The following is a 19,134-nucleotide window of genomic DNA, read 5'->3' on the forward strand; positions in this document are numbered from 1 at the left end:
GGAAAGAAACCAAATAAGCATATTTCCCAAAATGTTGAATTTATTTCTTTAAAAACTGCATGGTTCAACATAATATTAACCATCTCCTTTTCCTGTTAGCGTCTCTCTCTCTCTATTTCTTGACAGCCTGTCATCCCCCACAGATATATCTGGTTTCAGGATTCACTGACCTCTACAGTTACAGCCCACCACAGCTGAGAAATGATATGGATGTGACTGGTGAAGTGTGTTCACCAGCAATGCTATAAAATTGGTGGGTATTGTCGGAATCACTTTTGGGAGTTGACTTGCTATTATCCTGCACCAGAGAAGGTTGGTCACCTTGAGGAAAGGTGAAACGAAAAGTTCCATTTAACGGACTCTTCACCGGCTTCCCAGCTCTCAGGTGAATGGATTTTATCTTTTTGTAGCCTTTTATTCTCACTTTTGTTAATCAGAAGTTTTTCCTTGTCCTCTAACCACTTACTGGAGACACAAGGAGGCATCTTGACACTTTACTGCCAGCATGGATGCTACAGTAAATGTTAAATGTCTCTGGATCAATATCGTTGCCCGCAGCACTGCACTGTACCGGGTCTCTCACACTGCTCTGCTCATTAGAGATGTGTCTGACCTATAGGCTTACATCAGCTCATGGCAGCAGATAGAGATACCTGTAAGTCTGCTTGCAGCAAACACATTCTACAGCTCATCAAACCAGCTCTCAGCGTGCAAAAACAGGATCTAGCTAAATGCAATAAGACAATCTATCACAATTTAAAGGGCATTGTGTAAATGTTTTGTCTCGTATTACTGACAAACTCATATTACTGACAAAATGGCATCATCGCTAAACCTTTTAATAACTGCAGCCCGTGTCACATAACAGGCAAGAACAGAGAGTAGTAGCACCATCTGCTGGACAGAAAATGGCACAATATTGTCCAATGTGATCTTACATGAAAGATGCCACCATTTATTGCGCGTTCACAATGAAATCTTGACTGACTGACCTTTGTTCAAATAGGGAAAAAACAGCTGCAAATGATTGATAGAAGACACGACTTCTTTTTCATTTGCATCAAAATCTCTGGCAATTAGAGCCCCGACTTGGAAATCCCACGTCTCCTTAAAAACATTGCTGATAGATTTCTTCATGGGGGACTAGACACTAATTGTGAAGCAGACATGGACCTCTGTCTAAGAGGATCTAAACCCACCATGGAGGAGATGGATGTGCTCAGCTCTACTGTATGACAGGCTGGAGGTGTGCTTGTGTTAACAACGGCACCCAAATAGACAGGTAAAGTACGGACAAGCAAGGTTTTGGCTATTTCACATTGATGACATCTAGTTCTCAGAACAGGTAGAATGATCGGTTGGTGATCCAGTCCCAAACTGTTAGATACTGCTGCTTGTTTGGTGGTCCTACACTTCAAAATATGATGCAGGTACCCCTCTAGAATAATAACCCATGTAGCTTACTGGTTTGATGTGACATCAAAGTGAGGTGATAACAGTGAGAAAGTCCCTGGGGAGGTGAAACAAACTCAGGAAACCGGGACATTGTGTAAAACCAGTAAATGTTAACTTCTTTTGAGTTCCATCAGGTATCTAACGTGACTTAATCTGTTCCTAAACCCATACAGGTGGTTTTTGTGGCTATATCCTAATTTAATGTTAACCAGATAAGCCTTATTTTGAAAGTCTAACCACACATTGCATATTTATTGTCGCTTATCTGACAGCTGAACCCTGCAGCGGCATATTTATATCGACGTAGGAGGACTGACCAAGCTGCATATTGATGACGAGCATGCAAACACAACTTCAGATCAAGTCTAACAATAACCCTATTGAGTGATCGTCAGAATAATTTGGGTTGTATTGATATTATTATTGACAGTTAATGTTAGTGTGGTCATCTTTGTTATTATCTTTTTTATTATTATTGTGCAGTGGGCAGAAAATTGAAATATATGACGGGCACACTGGGCATTAGCTCTTTATTAGCCTTTATTTGGTAGAAGCAGCTGAAGAGTGACAGGAAAGTGCCGAAGGAAAGACAGGCATGACATGAAGCAAAGGAACAGCTTGTATTTAAACCTGGGCCTCTCTCCGTTAAGGACTGGGGCCTTTGTATATGGGACACACGCTCTATCAGGGCAGCCTAGTGTAATTGTTTTAAAACAGTTTATTTCTGAGAAGATGGAATAGAGGACAGAAAATGAGTTTAGAATACCAAAAAGCCAGTTACTGGATTTGATTTACAGCCACATCATCCCCCATTATGGTCACATTGTGTTATGGAGCAGTGCTGTAAATAAAAATGTACTCTGGAGCTCTTAGCTGGAGCATCCTTTCAAAGAAAAACAAACTGTACAAACATCATTGTGTAGGAAGATCTGTCGTGATCCTGTTTCACCCTGTGGGAACTTTTACTCATCCAGATTAACATCATCAAGATATATATATAAAAAAAAGTCATAATTCAAAGCAGTACTAAAAGTCTACTTCTGTTGTATTCATGTTGCTTTATCTTCCTGGTGGTTAGGTGTGAAATCCTGCTCATCAGTGTCATGGGAGATAATGAGACCATGTGAGATCTTATTACCTTCCAGCACCGACAGTTTCATGCGGCAATAATTACTCCCACTGGCGACTTGCTTATTGACGATGCCTGCCCAAAGTATCACTCTGGGACTAATGGTTTCCCTCCTTCACAAGGCAAACAATGGAATGAACACCGCTTCAATCAACTCCGAGTGATGGATTTAATGACAAAATCATTTTTCCTCCACTTTATGGCAGAGGAGGAGCGACACATGCAGAATAAGACAGGCCTCCGAGGGGACGTGTTTGTGCGAGAGCCGAGCTGTAAACAAGCGCGCTGCTTTTCATTTGCTGTGATTTCATTGCATTTGATGATAAGTGAATGTGACCAACCAATTGCTGTTAACTTGGAGTAAATGAAATGCATTACTATGTGTGAGTGCGGGGTCCCTCATCAGTTTTCGGCGACGGCGTGATGTCTTTAGGGTCGGGGTGGAAAAATGAGCTCTATTGATTTCAGGGAAGGAAGAAAAAGGGTAAAAAAGCAAGTAGAGGGACTCCAACTAGCCTCTGTTGGATCATGAGTTCAACATGCAGTGACAAATGGACGGTGGAATGAGAAAGAACACCCTGAAATCAAATTGAGTATGGATTGTTGGGGCCTGGATTTATAGCTCCGGGGTATCCCAAACCTGGAAGTCATAAATTGATGCAGTTGAAATGGGACGTCAGTGGGGGATTGCTGCTATGATTCGTTTACTGCGAGTGTCACCGACGGACAATACAAATGGCGAGTCATTGTTGTCCCACAACAGGGCTCGTTAATAGAATATACACAGACAGAAGTTAAAGGCCGTGACAAATCTGCCTCTGTGGACCGCGTGGCTCGGGGAGGCAGGAAACAGCCACATATCTGCACACAGCACAAGCACCGCCCGGGGACACTGACACTGACAGGGTGACAACCTGGGTGAGACCAGTATATTGGTCTGCACGTAGAGTATTGTGGGTCTCTATCGGTCTTTTAGGAAAAATTATAACAGACACGTGGATCTGATAAAGTTTGGACTGTATATGGTGCAGAAATGATATAAAAGATATTAGAAGACGACTTACAATAGTCCAATTAGGTTTTTATTTTAGACCATTGGATTTTCAGATTTTGGACCATGTTAGCATGCCTTATTTTAATTAAAAAGTCTATATATTTCTCATGGTCAACCAATTAAAAGATCACATTAGCAATGAATTCATCCTACTAACAATCCAAAGCCTGATATATCTTATTCCTCTGTGCTACAGATGATTACACGATTAATTAAAGCAGTTCTTCTTCTGATGTTCTTGAAGCGATTGGCTAGAGGACTGATATTACTACATCGGAAGTCATTCTTCCCTTATAAAAGAAGATGAACATGGGTACTGTCGTTTATTTTAAATTGATCTAACATACGGTATCCAGCTGGTGGAAATACTCACTAGAGCACTAAATGCGCATTAATCCGTGCCTAAATGCACAAATGTGTTTACTTCTGTTTGAGTAACAGTTACTTAAACCTGCTGTGCCATTTTCTTTTCTCAAACTGAAAGTAAATATTTCTAAGGTTGCTATTAAAGATTTGTGTCTTCAGTAAAAATCAATGGAGGGCTGACAGGTTTTGTTCTTTCATACAGAATCACCAGCCTTATTATTCTCATCAGCTTTAAAATGTTGCTTCACTTGAATGATCTTCTTTAACCAAACAGCATTTTTCATGTAGTTAGTACCATAAAAAATATCAATACATCTTTGTATCTAAGAGTTGTTTTACCAAACAAAGGACAGATCTGCTTCTTTAACAACCTGTATTCTATTTCTGTCGTGCCTAGCCATATATCCCATTGATTCTGATAATATCTTATCTACATGCTGCAACACTGATACATGAACCCACCGAGCATTTTTCAGTCTAAAAGACATCTAATAAACGTCTAAACGGTGCCTAGACGTCTAGGCTAAAATCGGTCTACCAGTGGTCTAGAAATGAAAGTTATTTAGACGTCTTAGACTAGCTGTCTAAAAGACAACTACGTCTAGACACCTCGTCTAATCTTAGACTTTTTTTTGGTCTTTTAAATAGGTTTCAGTAACACTAATGTCATGTTTATTTTGGATATAAATACATCTCTTGAAGGTGTAACAGCTACACTCAGTTTATCTTTTATTGGTTCCATGTCTACTAATTCTCCTGTCATTTCAGATCCCACCTTGCAATCAGCTCATTTCCCTCACCTGTTGTTTCCCCGCCCATCTCTTCACCTGCAGTCCATTTGCTCATCAGTCCCTCAGCATATAAATACTGGTTCATTTCCACTTCATCCCTGCCAGATTGTCTTGTGTTGTGTTTTTGCCAAGCTCTCCAGCGATTCCAATTTAGTCTTCTCGTTCTGACCCTGTTTTGTACTTTGGATTCCTGCCTGCTCCTTGTCGGATTTGTTTGCCTTTCTGCTCTCCTGGTTTTGACCCTGCCTGTACTTTGGACTGACTAAACTGCTTATCCCTTAAACTTGTCTGCCTCTGAGTTGTGCTTTTGGGTTCTCCTTGCCAGTACCAGCACCCTGACAGAAGGGAACATTAACCAAACTATCCTACTATAATCTCAATGAATACATTTTTAAAATAAATTCCAACCATCACAAAGATGTTAAAGTGCAATATAAATAATATTGAATCCGTTCTCCATGAAGAGTCTTTAGGATGGGTGCAAGTCACCAGTGAGTGGAGGTAGGAAGAGGAGAGTCGCGAAGGAAACGTGCATAGCATCATTAAGCGTGCGGTTAAGTCCGCGTCGCTGGAGTCCCATCGACCCTGTATTGTGTATTTCTTTGATTGGGATCAGCTGTTTCAAGCGTCGGGATGTGCCGGTTCCGGTGGAGAAGACCGACCGACTGACAGACTGACATATTTACTTTAAAACTTCGGTACAGTGAGTACCCGTTGTACATTTTTTGTTTTCCTTTTGTTTTGTGTACTGCACCGCGACGAGAGACCTGGTTTATTCTGAGTTATTTCCTTATTTTGTGTGGGTGTCCGCGGTAAAACCCGTTGTTTGCCCATGCCCTGGACTGGACTGGACTGTGGGATTTGCAAAATCCTGGAACGACAGTTCCCAAACAATGGCTCTGTGGAGGAGACAACAGGAAGATCCAGAGTGTCAAGTTCTATACCAACAAGTAGTAGAAATTGGACAGGACAATGATACAAACCTTGCATACATCATCATGGATGATCTCCTCCACCGGCGCGTCACCCTTCCCTACAAAACCATCTACCAACTCTACATACCTCCAAGTTTCCGCTCACAGTTGCTGGACTACTTCCACCAAGATCCCCTCTCTAGACATCTGGGCAGGCACAAAACCTACCGAAGACTACAACATCTTGTCTACTGGCCAAAGCTGAGCTGGGATGTCAGAACATGTAAAAAACTGTGCCACATGTCAACTGTACAAACCATAAAACAGAAAACTTGCAGGAAAACTTCAACAAACTCAAGCTCACCGCCCCTGGGAGATGCTGGGAGTGGATTTGATGGGTCCCTTCCCCAAAAGCGTGTTTGTTGATTATTTCTCCCGGTGGGTTGAACTGTTCCCCATCAGAAATGCCACTGCTGAAACCATCTCGCAGATCATGGTCAAAGACATCTTGACCCGGTGGGGCATTCCTGACTACATCCTGTCTGACCAGGGAACACAGTTTGTTTCCTCAATTTTCCAAACTGTATGCAGGACCTGGAATGTGGGACACAAGTTAACTGCATCTGCATACCATCCACACTCTAACCTGACAGAGAGAGTGAACCGTACCCTAAAAACAATGATAGCTTCCTATGTTGGTGATGATCATAAACACTGGGACAAGAACCTGGCTGAATTCCGGTTTGCGATTAACTCTGCAGTCCAGGAGTCAACCGACGTTTCTCCCGCCGAGCTTAATCTTGGTCGCTCCCTGAGAGGACCCCTTGACTCCATGTTGCAACCTCAGGAAATTGCTCCGGACACTCCTCCATACCTCAAAGTCACACAGCTAAAAGATCTATTTTCCTTCGTTGAAAAAAATCTGGACTGTGCTCGTTAACGGCAAAAAAGAAACTATGACAAACACAGACGTGACCTTGAGTTTCAGAAACTGGACAGAGTCTGGTTGAGAGCCCATCCTCTCTCCAAGGCTGACAAATCATTTGCAGCCAAATTAGCCCCAAAATGGCAAGGGCCATATCGGGTAGTGGAACAAGTTGGCCCTGTGAATTATAAAGTTGTCCTAGAAAATTCAGGCACAGACCTGAAAGATGTCCACATTTCCCGTCTCAAACCTTGCTACCTGACTGCTCAGGACCTACAGGAGCAGTAGAAAAAACACCTCCTTTAAAATCTTCAATGAGGAGTTGGATGAAGAAGACTTACTGGGATTTAGACTCCTCCTGTTCTACCTTTTTAATGGAGGATGGATAAAAGGATCTGCAGAGAAACCATAAAATTACAATTTTAACAATCCCACTGACTCAGACAACGACTGACCAACATCCCTTAAACAATGACCTAGAATCCATCACCATCACCCCTCTTCTCCCTCACAAATGCGATTGCTCCTTCTTCTTTTGGTGACCTGTGCAATTGAATTTTGCCTATTTTGAACCAATCTTTTTATGAACTGCAAATGGTTCTCAAAGGGGAATGCTGAAATGTCGTTCAAGGAGCATTTGAAACCCACCACGTCTTCATGCAGGTGCAACAGGCTGTGGATGTTGTAGACACAAAAGGTGGTCCCATAAAAATTAGCAGAGTTCTCTACAAAGTAGTTCAGTAGATTTTTGGAGTACTCCAGATATGCTTCTCTCTTCTCTGGATCTGAGTCAAGCAGGATAGACATACCAACTGTCAGATATAAGAAGTGTTGATACTGCTCATCTGACAGTATGTCTTTCAGCACAACTGGACCCGTGTAGAGAAGGAACTGCCGAAATTCTGTGGCTTTCCACCGATCCAAATCCTCAACAGACCTTGGTTGCCTGGCAAATTCTGACGGCATTTAATCGGGCCAATAATCGTCTAAATCGAGTTTAAATCTAAACTACACTGTACATTGATCAATGACTGTTAAATGTTTTAATCCAACATTTGGCCACCATTTATACAATATACATTTGTTGTTTTTTTGGTCAGTATTCATTATTTCATTCAATCGTCTAGATTTGGTCTAAAAATAGACGTTGATATGAGGTCTTGATTTAGACGTCTAAATCGAGTCTAAATCTAAACTACACTGTACATTGATCAATGACTGATGATCAATGATTTTATTTAATATTTAATAATTAATGGATTAAATTCTATCGTCTAGGTTTCGGCTAAAAATAGCCCGATTATAGACGGGTGAATTTCGGTCTAAACTTAGACTAGACGTCTGATAGACGTCTAATGCTCAGTGGGAAGCTTTCCACCTGAATCCAATAGGGTAACACAATAAGATGATCGGGCAGGTTGAAAACAAATCCCCAGTTTATCTAAACCAAGTTATTTTGAAAATGAATGAAAATCAATGCAGGAATCGTCCATGATAATTGTGTTTTAAAACTACATGCTCTTGACAATAGTGAGTATGATTGGACAGGAAACTCTGTGAAACCTAATGGATATCTAAAATAAAATGTCGGTTGATAAAATGTTCTTGGTTCCTGTGATGACAACTGAGCTATCTTCATCGGCTGATGAAGACCATGAGATGCGGTTAAAAGCTGTGGAAGAAGGTAGTGAGTGGAATTTATTTTTGTCAACTTGGCTGATAAATTCACTGTTCTTTGCTTTCAGTTAGTGTGATTATTTAAATAAACAGAAACATATTTAAGAGTATTTATCAGCCAAGTTGACAAAAATAAATTTTAAGATCCACTCACTTGCTCCTTATTTTATGCTCCATTACCATGTTTTTGTTGTTGTATAAAGTCCTTAAGATTTTAATATATTTTCTCAGTAACAGTTGTTGTAACTGTTTTAAACCCTGTCATGTTTTCCTCAGATTTTGTCCCATATATGTATATGATCATCTGCCATAAGGTCAAATATCTCATTTGGTACACGGCATAATAGTTATGAGTTCAGAAGTTGGCTGACTTCATTTGGATGCATCTTCAACGTACATGGTGGTAAATGCTCTATAAACTCTGTAGATGTGCAATATAAAAGTGCTATATTAAGGCATTGCCTTGATAACTTGGATATTAACTCAGTACCACCAAAGAAGCTTTTAGTGTATCTCTAGACCTGGACTATTAAATGTCCATTCAGATTAACATTAAAATAAAATACACTGAAGATATCTGCAAATTAGGTTTTGGATATGTTGATATATGATACTAAGAAGAGAAGTCTCAAATAAACCGTTCAAGAATCTTTTTAGTTACTGGATCAGTTTTTTTTCTTTTCTTTTTTTAAATATGCATTTTTATTGGCTGAGACTATAAATATTTGATGTCTTACAACGGACGCAGAGGTCTTGAGGGGTTAGACTAGATTGAAATTGGAGAGGAAAATGTCATAACTGATCAGATCTGCTGCATATTACAAACTGAAAGCAAGTTAAAAATGTTTCAAAGAAAAAAGGAAATTCAAAGCGCGCGAACAAAATATGCCAAAGGAACCTTTTTATTGTAACATCATATCTGTTTTTAATAATACTATGCTAATATATATTTGTATTTATATTTTTTACATAGGACACAAGCTACTAAGGAATACATACAGTACAGTCAGCAACATAGAAAATATTAGAGTGGTATTGGCACAGTGAAGTAGTATTTACTGTACTTACATGTTATACATTCAGCAAAGAACTGCAGAATAAAAAAACACATGTTCCTCACATGAGTCAAACCTTTTTTTTTTTTTTTTACATCAGTTCAACACATGAAGGATGTTCAAGAAGAAACGAGCGGACCATGATATTGCATCTTCCTTCACAGCACGCACACACACACACACACACACACACACACACACACACCTTCACATGAAAAGGACTCTCAAGTAAAGGGCAATCAAATACAAAAAGGTTCAAGTCAGCTAGTTTTGAAGGTTGACAGCACTTGCAGGATCTATTGGATTTATGGATCTCCTCTGAATTCACTCTTGTTACTACGCAGCATAAATGTGCAGACATATTTAGTCATAAAAAACCAAAAATACTTTAGAGAATGGAGTTCAGCTCGATGTAAATACTTTCTGTCTGATCTAATACAGTGCCTTAAAGTGAAACCTTTTTACACAACAGCCATCCAACCTTGTGAAACAATTTCAAACCTGTATTTGCCCTTGACTGGCAATCTCAATACCACAACACTTTTTCCCTCTGCGTTCCGCTGACCCCTTTGGGTAAACACATCTGGCCCGAAACGCAAACAAGCCAAAGCCTCATCCATATACAGTATGTGTTGTGTGTGTGTGTGTGTGCTAAGGGGGGTGGGGTTGTAGGGGAGGGGTTGGGTTGAGAAATGATGCATGATGCATGGCAGCTCCTACAGATTGCTTACACAGCTTTGCTTAGTGGCTTTTTGAAATCTTTGCGCCCTAAAGGAGCCCATTTGATTAGAGTCAATCAAGGTGACACTAATGCTTACCGTGCAGTGCCACAAGAACAAAGCAGCATAACAAAAAAAAAAAAAGGACTTTGCGATGCCATCTTTTGTACTCTTTGTAGACAATACAATGGTTGAATGGCTGAGAAGACAGACGGTCATGGTCAGTTTTTCTAACACGTGCAGGATGCGACCTTCAGATCTGCAGCAAAACAGTGTATGTAAAAAAACCACAACAAAAAAAAAGCACAGGAAAAATAGCTGTTTAAAATTTGTAAAGCTAGTGGAGGTTGATTCAAGGTTGTCAATAAAGTGCACTTGCCATCAAACCAGTGCAAAGGTTAAATACAGCTCTCTGTATGTGCATAACTACATATGCAGCAGATGTCTGTGGCAACACTATGATAACAGTTCTCTAATGTCAAAATGTAAACAACATTTGATGGACAGCAAAATGATGAGGAAACAGTCCTCACCGGCATGTCGGAAAACGACATCTCTCGTGTCACTTCATGCTTTAATGTGACAGCAAAGGTTGAAGACAGTTTTATTTTATTTTTTATTTTTTTTAAAAAGCATTTATTATTTATTTGATTTCGCTGATGAGATGATCAAAATATGGCATCGAGAACATGAGACAGTGTCTGCTACGACGGTGCTTCCCTGCTATCATCATGCATCATATTTGAACTCGGTTTATACAAAATGATGATACAATGTGTGACGGAGAGTCTTGGCAGTGGGTCTGTATATATGCAAAATCATCCAGTATCCCAGAAAACCAAAGCCATGACACCCTGATTTACACCATTTAAAAAAATAATGAATTTCAAAGTGCCTCATGGAATCAATCCTTGTGTGGACAATACAATTTTTAAAACGGCTCTGTAACAAGGTCATCCGACCGGAAGCTTGCACTGTATAGTTTGTTTTTCACATTATGTGTACAGCATATTTACTGATAATTACATCAGTAGGCCTGTTTCCTGTCTCCCTGTCATATGATCCATGGGGCAAAATGGAAAGAAGTTGTGTATCTTAATAGTAGAATTTATAATTCTATAAATTTCCTTCAAAACTCTATGAGAAGAATTGACCATTTGCTAAACCCCCTTCCCTAAACAGTGATTGTCCAATCATAGGTGAGCAACCTGTCAAGCTTTGGATGTTGAAGCTGGGTACATGGGACTATTTATAGAGAGGTGCATCTGCATTCAAAGAGTTTCAGTCTTTCTTAGCCTTTCTAAAACCAAAAAGGTCAGCACATCATACTAATTTGCATTACAAAAAGCCTTATTCAGGACTTCTACTGCGTAGTATTTCTCTATCTGCTATCGGGCTAACATTAGCAGCTCCGTCCTGCTCTTTTGTAGGTCTGGGGAACATATACACTCCAGAAACCCAAGCAAGATTTTGGGTGGTAATGTGCCACCGTGGAAAGCTTGACAGGCATAGCACCAGTAACTGAGGGGTTGGGGTCTGTTTGGCAAACGACCTATTCTTTAAATGTATTCAATCAACTTGTCAGTCAATCAGTCGGTGCAAACAATAAAAGGTGAAGGCTAACACAGCAGGTAGAGCCATTTGGTATCAAAGGTACTGCTCATTATGCTGTAGCCTTATACTTTCTAATTATGGTGAATGAGTCAGATCGAGCTGACATACAGTTTAACGTAAGCACATGTATGAAAAAGCAGATATACTGAATTATAGGCTACATGGGGTAACACCTCTGCCTTCTCCATTGTACACTTTATAAATACTTTGATTTCCATTTTGATAGATTTGATGATAACACAAGAGATTACATTTAAATGGGCTACTTACACTGTAGACACATAAGCAGATAAAAAATAAATAATTTAAACAATATATTCATTTCTGTATAAAGGAACATCTATGTTTTGTACAACAAAATACTTAATGTACAATCAAGGGGATAAATGCTGCGCATCTATTGCCTCAGTTCTAAGGACAGTTTAAGACTATCATCGGTGTAACCCTTAAAGAAGAATTCAACCATCCAGGCTCTAAACCAACTCTAAAGGGAGTTAAAGTAGTTAAATGCTTTCGACCACAATTAGCATTTGTTAGTGTTCTGGCTGAGAGGTTATTCATAAGGCCAACAAAACATCTACAGCCAATCAGATGTTTTAATTTTGCATGGCTACACGTCGAACTCAGATTTCTGAGTTAGCAATTTTTAAACAGTCACAACACACTGATCTTTTAATAAGAGCTGCTAACAATCTTAACGGATGGGATATACAGGCTTCGCCTCTTAGATACCAGGGGTTATATACATTGACTGTACAAAGCAAAGGTAAACACCTTATCCTCCAACCAAGCCCCATCAGCCACAATCAGGTTCTCTCCCATAGGCCTGCAGTACTAGCACCTTTTTATTTGAAGTAGTTGAGCCCTGCCACTAAGAAGAACTTCTCCAGGAAAAGCTCAGAGTCCAAGACGGCAATGTGGGCGGCGCGGCCGATTAGGGTGTTGGCTGTGTTGGGCAGAGCGTGGAAAACATTCTGGCGTATCAGCCGGCACTCTTTAGCCTCCACAAGTGGTTGCAGAAGGTTGTTGATCATCTCAGTGTACACGGGGCCTTCAGTGCAAAAATGAGAACAGTTGCAGTGAATCCTACAATGTACATGACACAAATCCTGCAAATCCTAGCCAAGAAATACATTGGGCACATAAAAAAACGGGCTTACAAAACCACAACTTGTGGTTTGTACTACGCATTTAGAAGATCTTTAACCGATCACTAGCTTTGATAAGAAACTGAAGACATGTTTACAGCCTGGTACAGACAACAGTTTTGGTCTCTGTTGCTTATTTCCCTGTTCATGACATTGTCATCATTGTTTAAATGATATCAAGGCTTAAAGTTACGCATAATTAATAGCATGGTCCCTTTAATTGACAGGTAGGTGCTGTTACAGATGGCTTATTAGAGCACCCAGGTGTCATTTGGCCCGTCTGAGGTCCGACGATGATCCTTGCCAATATTTAGATTAGCCAGGAGGCGGAAGAAGCATTACATCCAGCATGGCGGCGGCCAGTGCTGCATGCTGCAAAACCCATAGGTGACGATTTGTACAGGCATTAGGAAAGAGAATACGATATAGCATTAATATCTGCATTTCTGACCTGTGGTCCTGTCTTTGAGAGCGGTTTTGCACATCTCTATTCTGGCGGAGTGGAAAGGAACATAACGGTCCTGTGGAGACGCCACTAACACCACGTTCTTGAAGTACTGGAGCCCTAAAAGGAGACAAAACAAACGAGCAAATGAGACTGCAGAGTGTGTGTGTGCATGAGAAAGAGAGACAGAGGTGGTGAGAGAGGAAGACAGAGGGAAGGAGTGAATTGGTTGTAAAACGCAAAGTACAATCACAAAGTACAATGACAGGCTTGATACGATAAAACTGTGTTTTTCTTTTTTTTTTTTTTCTCAAGTCTCCTGTCAGTGTGCTTTTAAGAGCGTGCGCTGGTGGGTTTCCAATGACAGGGTTTGGATCATTTTGTCAGCCTGCCACAGTGCTGGAGGGGTAAAAGAGTGTTTTCAGGCTTATCTTCTTCAAGCCTGTGTGACAAACGACTGCTTTGTTCCACTCACACAGTGGGGAGGCCTCTCACAGGCCTCTCTCAGCTCGCTGGCAGGGGTTTGAGTGTTAGCGAGCTGACACATGCAGAAATTTGACAAAAAAGACAGGTTGACAACATTTTCATGAATATTTGAATACGCTTGTCTTTCAAGTAATAGTCTTTAGAGTGAGGCAGTCAATATACACTCTCTCTCTGTTTCAAATTCCCCCGCTTTTCAGTCTGTACCTGGTTTCTGACTCAGGAGATAAAGGAATGTTTTCCGTGGATCAACGTGATCTCTGACGGTGAGCTGCAGCAGGGATCCTGATTTCTTCAGCTTCTGCATTAACCACAGACCTAAGCAACACACAGATGGATGATATTCTTAGATTAAAGTCTAGATGCTGAGGAGCACAAAACTTTGTAAATACAGCACATCTGCAGTGTGCCTTTTTTTATTTTATATTTTTTTCCTCCCCAAAGCTGAGCGGTGGCCCTCACCTGTGCTGACCAATGTGCTGTTGTTGTACAGCGTTCCCAAGTGTGGGCCTGACAGCGAGAGGAAAGTGTGCAGTTTGGGCAAATAGCAGCGGAAGCGAGGCCTCGTCAGCACTGAGCGGATGATGATGTTCCCCAGAGAGTGGCCGATGAAGCTGTTGGCCGAAGACGAAAAACTTTCAGAGATAAACTTGCAACTCGAGTGGGTGGCAGGAAAAACACTGCCTCCAACACTGATGACCTACAGTAAGACACTGTACAATATCTTATTATAGACTCTCTCTGTAAGTAGGAACTAGCTTCAGTGCAGACCATTTGGAGATTTTTAGCTACAACACTGGTAATTACACAGAATTCATTAACTTGTTAAATGTTTAAACATTCTCAAAGGCAATGACAACTTAATGATGTTAACATAGAGGACATACCATACAAATTAATAGCCTCTTCCCAGCAGTGGGGAAATATTAGATTCATGAAGCTATGTCTGTCACTTAGTTTAATTACTGTACGGTTACAGCTCTACCCAAAATCCCTCATCACCATGTCTGCTTCTTCTCATCTGTCTCCTACCAAACTAAATATAGAAGAAAATGTGGAAAGAACCAGATGCTATTGTGGCAGTCCATTGCTTTTGTCTTTGATACACGCTCTCAAGAGAATATGCCACGATATAGAAAGTTAACAAACTTAACTTTGGTAGGAACTCTTACAAAAACATAAACTGGCACATTGAGGGCAATTAAGCAGGAAGATGAATGGCTTAATTTGATGGGAACTGCTGCATAAAGGAGTACGGTCTATCAAGTGAAAGTCAGACACTTATTGGCACTATATGATAAGAGCGTTCTATCAATTTTGCGCCACTTACAAATTTTGAATTTGCACCGTCTATATATTATCATGAAACAGTGATTCCACAGTGATAGGCACTGAGTCCTCGTACTAATGTACAGTCTCTGCTGCCATCTACTGACCAGAGAAAATGCTGCTGAATCAAAATCACTCATACAAAGAGTCGTCAGTAATGTGCATGTTGCACAGTATTAAAGCTGAGCATCTGACCTTATCCTCCCAATGGTGAGATTGTACAGTTGGATATGCTGAATGATCTCATCCAGCAACCTGTCTGTCATGGTGTCGAAATCTGCAAACGTATCGGTCTGCAGGGAAACGGCAAAGAAAAGCACAGCAGTCAGCGCTCTACAAATTGCCTTAAAGCACTTTCTAAAAAAATGTCCCTGTATGTGTTATCAATTTGCTGCTGTCACTGTCATCCACCCATGTACCTGGTTCCTTTCAGACATGAGGAAGTCCAGCCTGGATCCCGGCAGTCCTAACTCAATGAAAGTCTTCACCAGCCGGAGGTCTGCGCTGTTTCCTAGAAGCGAAGAGGAAATTATCTACACAGTTTCTGGCTCAGCTCTTGTGAAGAGTGCCCATTAATCATTTAAGAGACACCTGGAATATGTTTCAAAGAATTAGTATTCACAGACTACATAGTGTGAAGTGATATTTTAATTTTGTAGGACATACTCTGGGAGACTATATTACATTTACAATGCTAATAAGACAGTAATCAAAGGAATGTACAGTATGCTACAGATGTGTCAGTTTAATAGCTATTACATTCTAGCAGCAGAATATTCAGCCTTATGCAGACTCACCATCAAGCCCGTGGACACACACCACAAGGTGTATGCCATCATCAAACTCCTCATCGTCTTCCTCAGGGGGGAAGTAGGGTAGATCTGATGCCAGGAGAGGAAGGTCGCTGTACAGACTGGCCTGAAAGCTCAACTCTTTGAACAGCTCCTCTTTAGCTTTGTAGAAACTGGAGAAAAGGGAAATGACATTTGGAAAAAACAAAAACAATGAGAGATTATATTCTGTATGTTATAGCAATAAACTGAAAAAAGAACTTGCAAAGACAAGCAAATAATGAACAATCTTAGTTACGCACACAGAAGTAAAATGCTGATCTAAGATGTTGTTTTACAAGAAAAGTTGAGTGCATCTCTTAGAGGTGAATCTGTCCAACAGTTTTCTCCCTTTGTTCCAAAATATAAAAGAGAACCTGCTTTGCATTTTTGTATTTGATTAATTTTAGTCCACATTGCCCACTTCGAAGCAAAGCGAAGCATATACGCAGAGGTCTTCTAAGTAGCTTCTGTAAGTTTTATTACCCTGTCATCCTGCCAGGTTACAGATTTTTAGCAGTGGAGGAGTCAAAACAAATCCGATTTCAGTTCCTGTACTTCCAGCTAATCGTGATGGATTTGTCTGCACTCTTTGATGTGATTTAATACACTCAGGAGGCATCTCACCTCGTCTCCACTTCCTCGCTTCAAATTTACCCTCACTTCATTTTGTTCTGCTAGGCTTTCCAAGAACAAGTAACTGCCAGCTACTCCACCAGATGTCAACAGCCGTCTCTGCAAACCCTGCGTGTTGGCCTTGTTTCCTGTAGTTGGTGTGGATTATAATCACACTCCTACAAACTTTTCCTTGGAAGAGGGTCCTAACCCATTTTCTAAAACATTATTTACTGACACCCAAGTGGGAAAGGAAATATGCCCACCTACCCGAACAACTGGAATTACAAAGGCTATTCTGAATTAAAGCTTCTTTAGCCTCCAAGTGGGCCGGTGTGCTGGCTCAGTATCATTGTCTTTCAGCGTAGATAGAGATACAATTGCATTATGCCTGTTCATGCACAGGCTATATATTTCTTCGTTTTCCAGACTGATTTTTTCAAGCGACCTCAGGAACTCTGATTTACAAAGCAGATCTGTGTGGTGAAGCAGAAAATAGTATGCTATGCACTTTAAATTGGGGTTTAAAAAACATTTACAGCACCGTTGGCCTTTGCTGACACTAAGTTAAGCTGAAACGTAAACTCACTTTAGCATCCGTTCGTTAGTCTCGTCGTCCATGTTCAGGGGATTGAGTGAAGACGAGGAGATGATACCAAAGGACCCCAGGGGCTGGTGGGTGATAGGTGAGGTAGCCTGGCGAGCGGACATTCCACTGATGGATGGAGAGTCTCTCAGGGCCGAAGAAAATGGCAGGCAGGTCGGGGCACAGGACACTGACATGTTCACCACCTCCACCATCTTCTTATTCACGAACGCCAGCCCTGAGTTGGGGATCTTAGAGGGCTTAGTCTGACAATCTAAGGGCTCTTTCTCACTGACTATACTCCCATTGAGGTCAACAGATGATGTGATATCATTGGTTATCAACCCTGTTAGGTCACTTGGCCTGGTACTGTTGGGCTGGTCATTGGAGTGTTGAAGCCTTGAAGGCTGTAGGGGTGTTTGAGAAGGATCCAGACACTCTTGGACCTCAGTAAGCAGTTCAGTCTGATGGAAACTTTGGCACTCTTCTCCAGGGTTAATGCTCTCCTGATCTGCTGCACTTTTATGCACACATGGTTTGTTTCCACAGCTGCAGGGTGCTGCTTCCGTTACAACAAGATGCACATCCTCAACTGAGGCGCTTACACCACTGATGTGTGTTTGATGGTTCATATTCTCCCCCTGGCTGCCAATAACAGCGCTTTCCTTCACATGCAGGCTTTCTACAGACTCTTGTAAAAGCAAGACTTCAGACACGCCACTTAACACTGACTTGGTTCTGTATGTCTCTGACAGGAACTCTGGAGGGTTTGACTTTTCAGAGCTAATATTTGTTAAACTTGGATCTAATAGAGATGATTCAGATTGCTCTGAATCTAGGTTGCTGTTCAATGAAGAGCAGTTGACCTTAAATGAATCCTGGTGTTGCACTAGGCTCTTTGTGTTTGTTTCCTGGTTCAGGAGCACATGGTCTTCCTCGGTGTCTTCAGGGCTACTTATCTGCGGCGCAGAGACTGACTTGGTCAGTTTGCTGAGCTGCCTCTGCTGCTGGTCTTCCTCATAGGGTAAGGAGCTAATAGAGGTGAGTGAGGCCTGTATACCTGCACTTGGAAGGCTGCCATTGCTCTCCATCTGCAGGCCCTCCAGAGAGCTACGATGAACCGGGTGACGGCACACTATTTGTTGTGGAATCTCCCGTTCGCTGGAGAAGTCTAGAGGAGGTCGACTTCTCAGTGCAGCCTCCAGCGGCCAGGCCACTGAGCTGGGCTCGCTCTCAATACCTGAGTCAGAAATAACTGAGGACGAGCGCTTCATGATCTTGGAGCCTGCCAGACCTCCACGGTGAGTCATGTCTTTTCTGAGATCACCAGGAAAGGCAGGGATGACTGGATGGCCATGGGCAGTGGGTAGGCTTATGAGAGGAACATCCTCACTCTCATCATCCATGGAGTGATTTAATGGCATGGCAATATCAGACTCCTCGTCAATGTTTTCACTCTCACTTGCTTTGCTGTCATTTGTGGCATCACAAAGTTGGACAGTATTTTCTGTTACACGGTGAGCAGGAGACTCATCACTGCTGTTATTGGAGTCAATTATGGGACTGTGGTTTGAGGAGAGAACCAGAATTGCTTCTTCTCTGTATGGATCTACATCACAAGGCTTAACTGCATTGTACCTCAGGCCTGGGTTACCGTTCTCCCCAACCTGGCCTTGCTTTGCCTCTGGTTCCTTCATGTTTACTGCATCTGCTAGAGAGGATCCAGTGCTGTCCTCAGCGGGAGTGCGGTTCTGTGTTCTGCTGATGTTGGTGCTAGTCTTACTCTGCTCTGCTATGAGTGAGACATATGTGGGCAGGTCCATGCAGTCATCACTGTCCAAGGGATCCTGGTGTATTGCTGGTGATCTGGCTTTCTGGCCACTTTCAAAAATCCCATTGGGATGAGTGATGGACGGATGTGAGTTAGTCTGTCCATCCGTGGTTGGCACACATGATACCCACTCTGGAAAGACAAGGACATTGGACATTTGGGTTGAAA

At 41.5% G+C, this 19,134-nt stretch overlaps 1 protein-coding gene across 1 annotated transcript in view; it reads right to left on the reverse strand.

Annotated features, from left to right (window-relative positions):
* Positions 1 to 11,473: 11,473 nt before the first annotated feature.
* fam135b (family with sequence similarity 135 member B) overlaps positions 11,474 to 19,134 on the reverse strand; it is a 36,876-nt gene continuing 29,215 nt past the window's right edge. The window contains exons 13-20 of the mRNA XM_010739127.3: positions 17,139 to 19,098; positions 15,902 to 16,068; positions 15,524 to 15,615; positions 15,300 to 15,397; positions 14,238 to 14,389; positions 13,983 to 14,093; positions 13,299 to 13,412; positions 11,474 to 12,750 (exon numbers count right to left, since the gene is read on the reverse strand). Coding sequence (XP_010737429.3) covers positions 12,545 to 12,750; positions 13,299 to 13,412; positions 13,983 to 14,093; positions 14,238 to 14,389; positions 15,300 to 15,397; positions 15,524 to 15,615; positions 15,902 to 16,068; positions 17,139 to 19,098 — 2,900 coding nt within the window. The 3' untranslated portion in view covers positions 11,474 to 12,544. The remainder of the gene's footprint in view (positions 12,751 to 13,298; positions 13,413 to 13,982; positions 14,094 to 14,237; positions 14,390 to 15,299; positions 15,398 to 15,523; positions 15,616 to 15,901; positions 16,069 to 17,138; positions 19,099 to 19,134) is intronic.

The sequence above is a fragment of the Larimichthys crocea genome, chromosome XIII (genome assembly GCF_000972845.2).
Source record: "Larimichthys crocea isolate SSNF chromosome XIII, L_crocea_2.0, whole genome shotgun sequence".
NCBI lineage: Eukaryota > Metazoa > Chordata > Actinopteri > Sciaenidae > Larimichthys > Larimichthys crocea.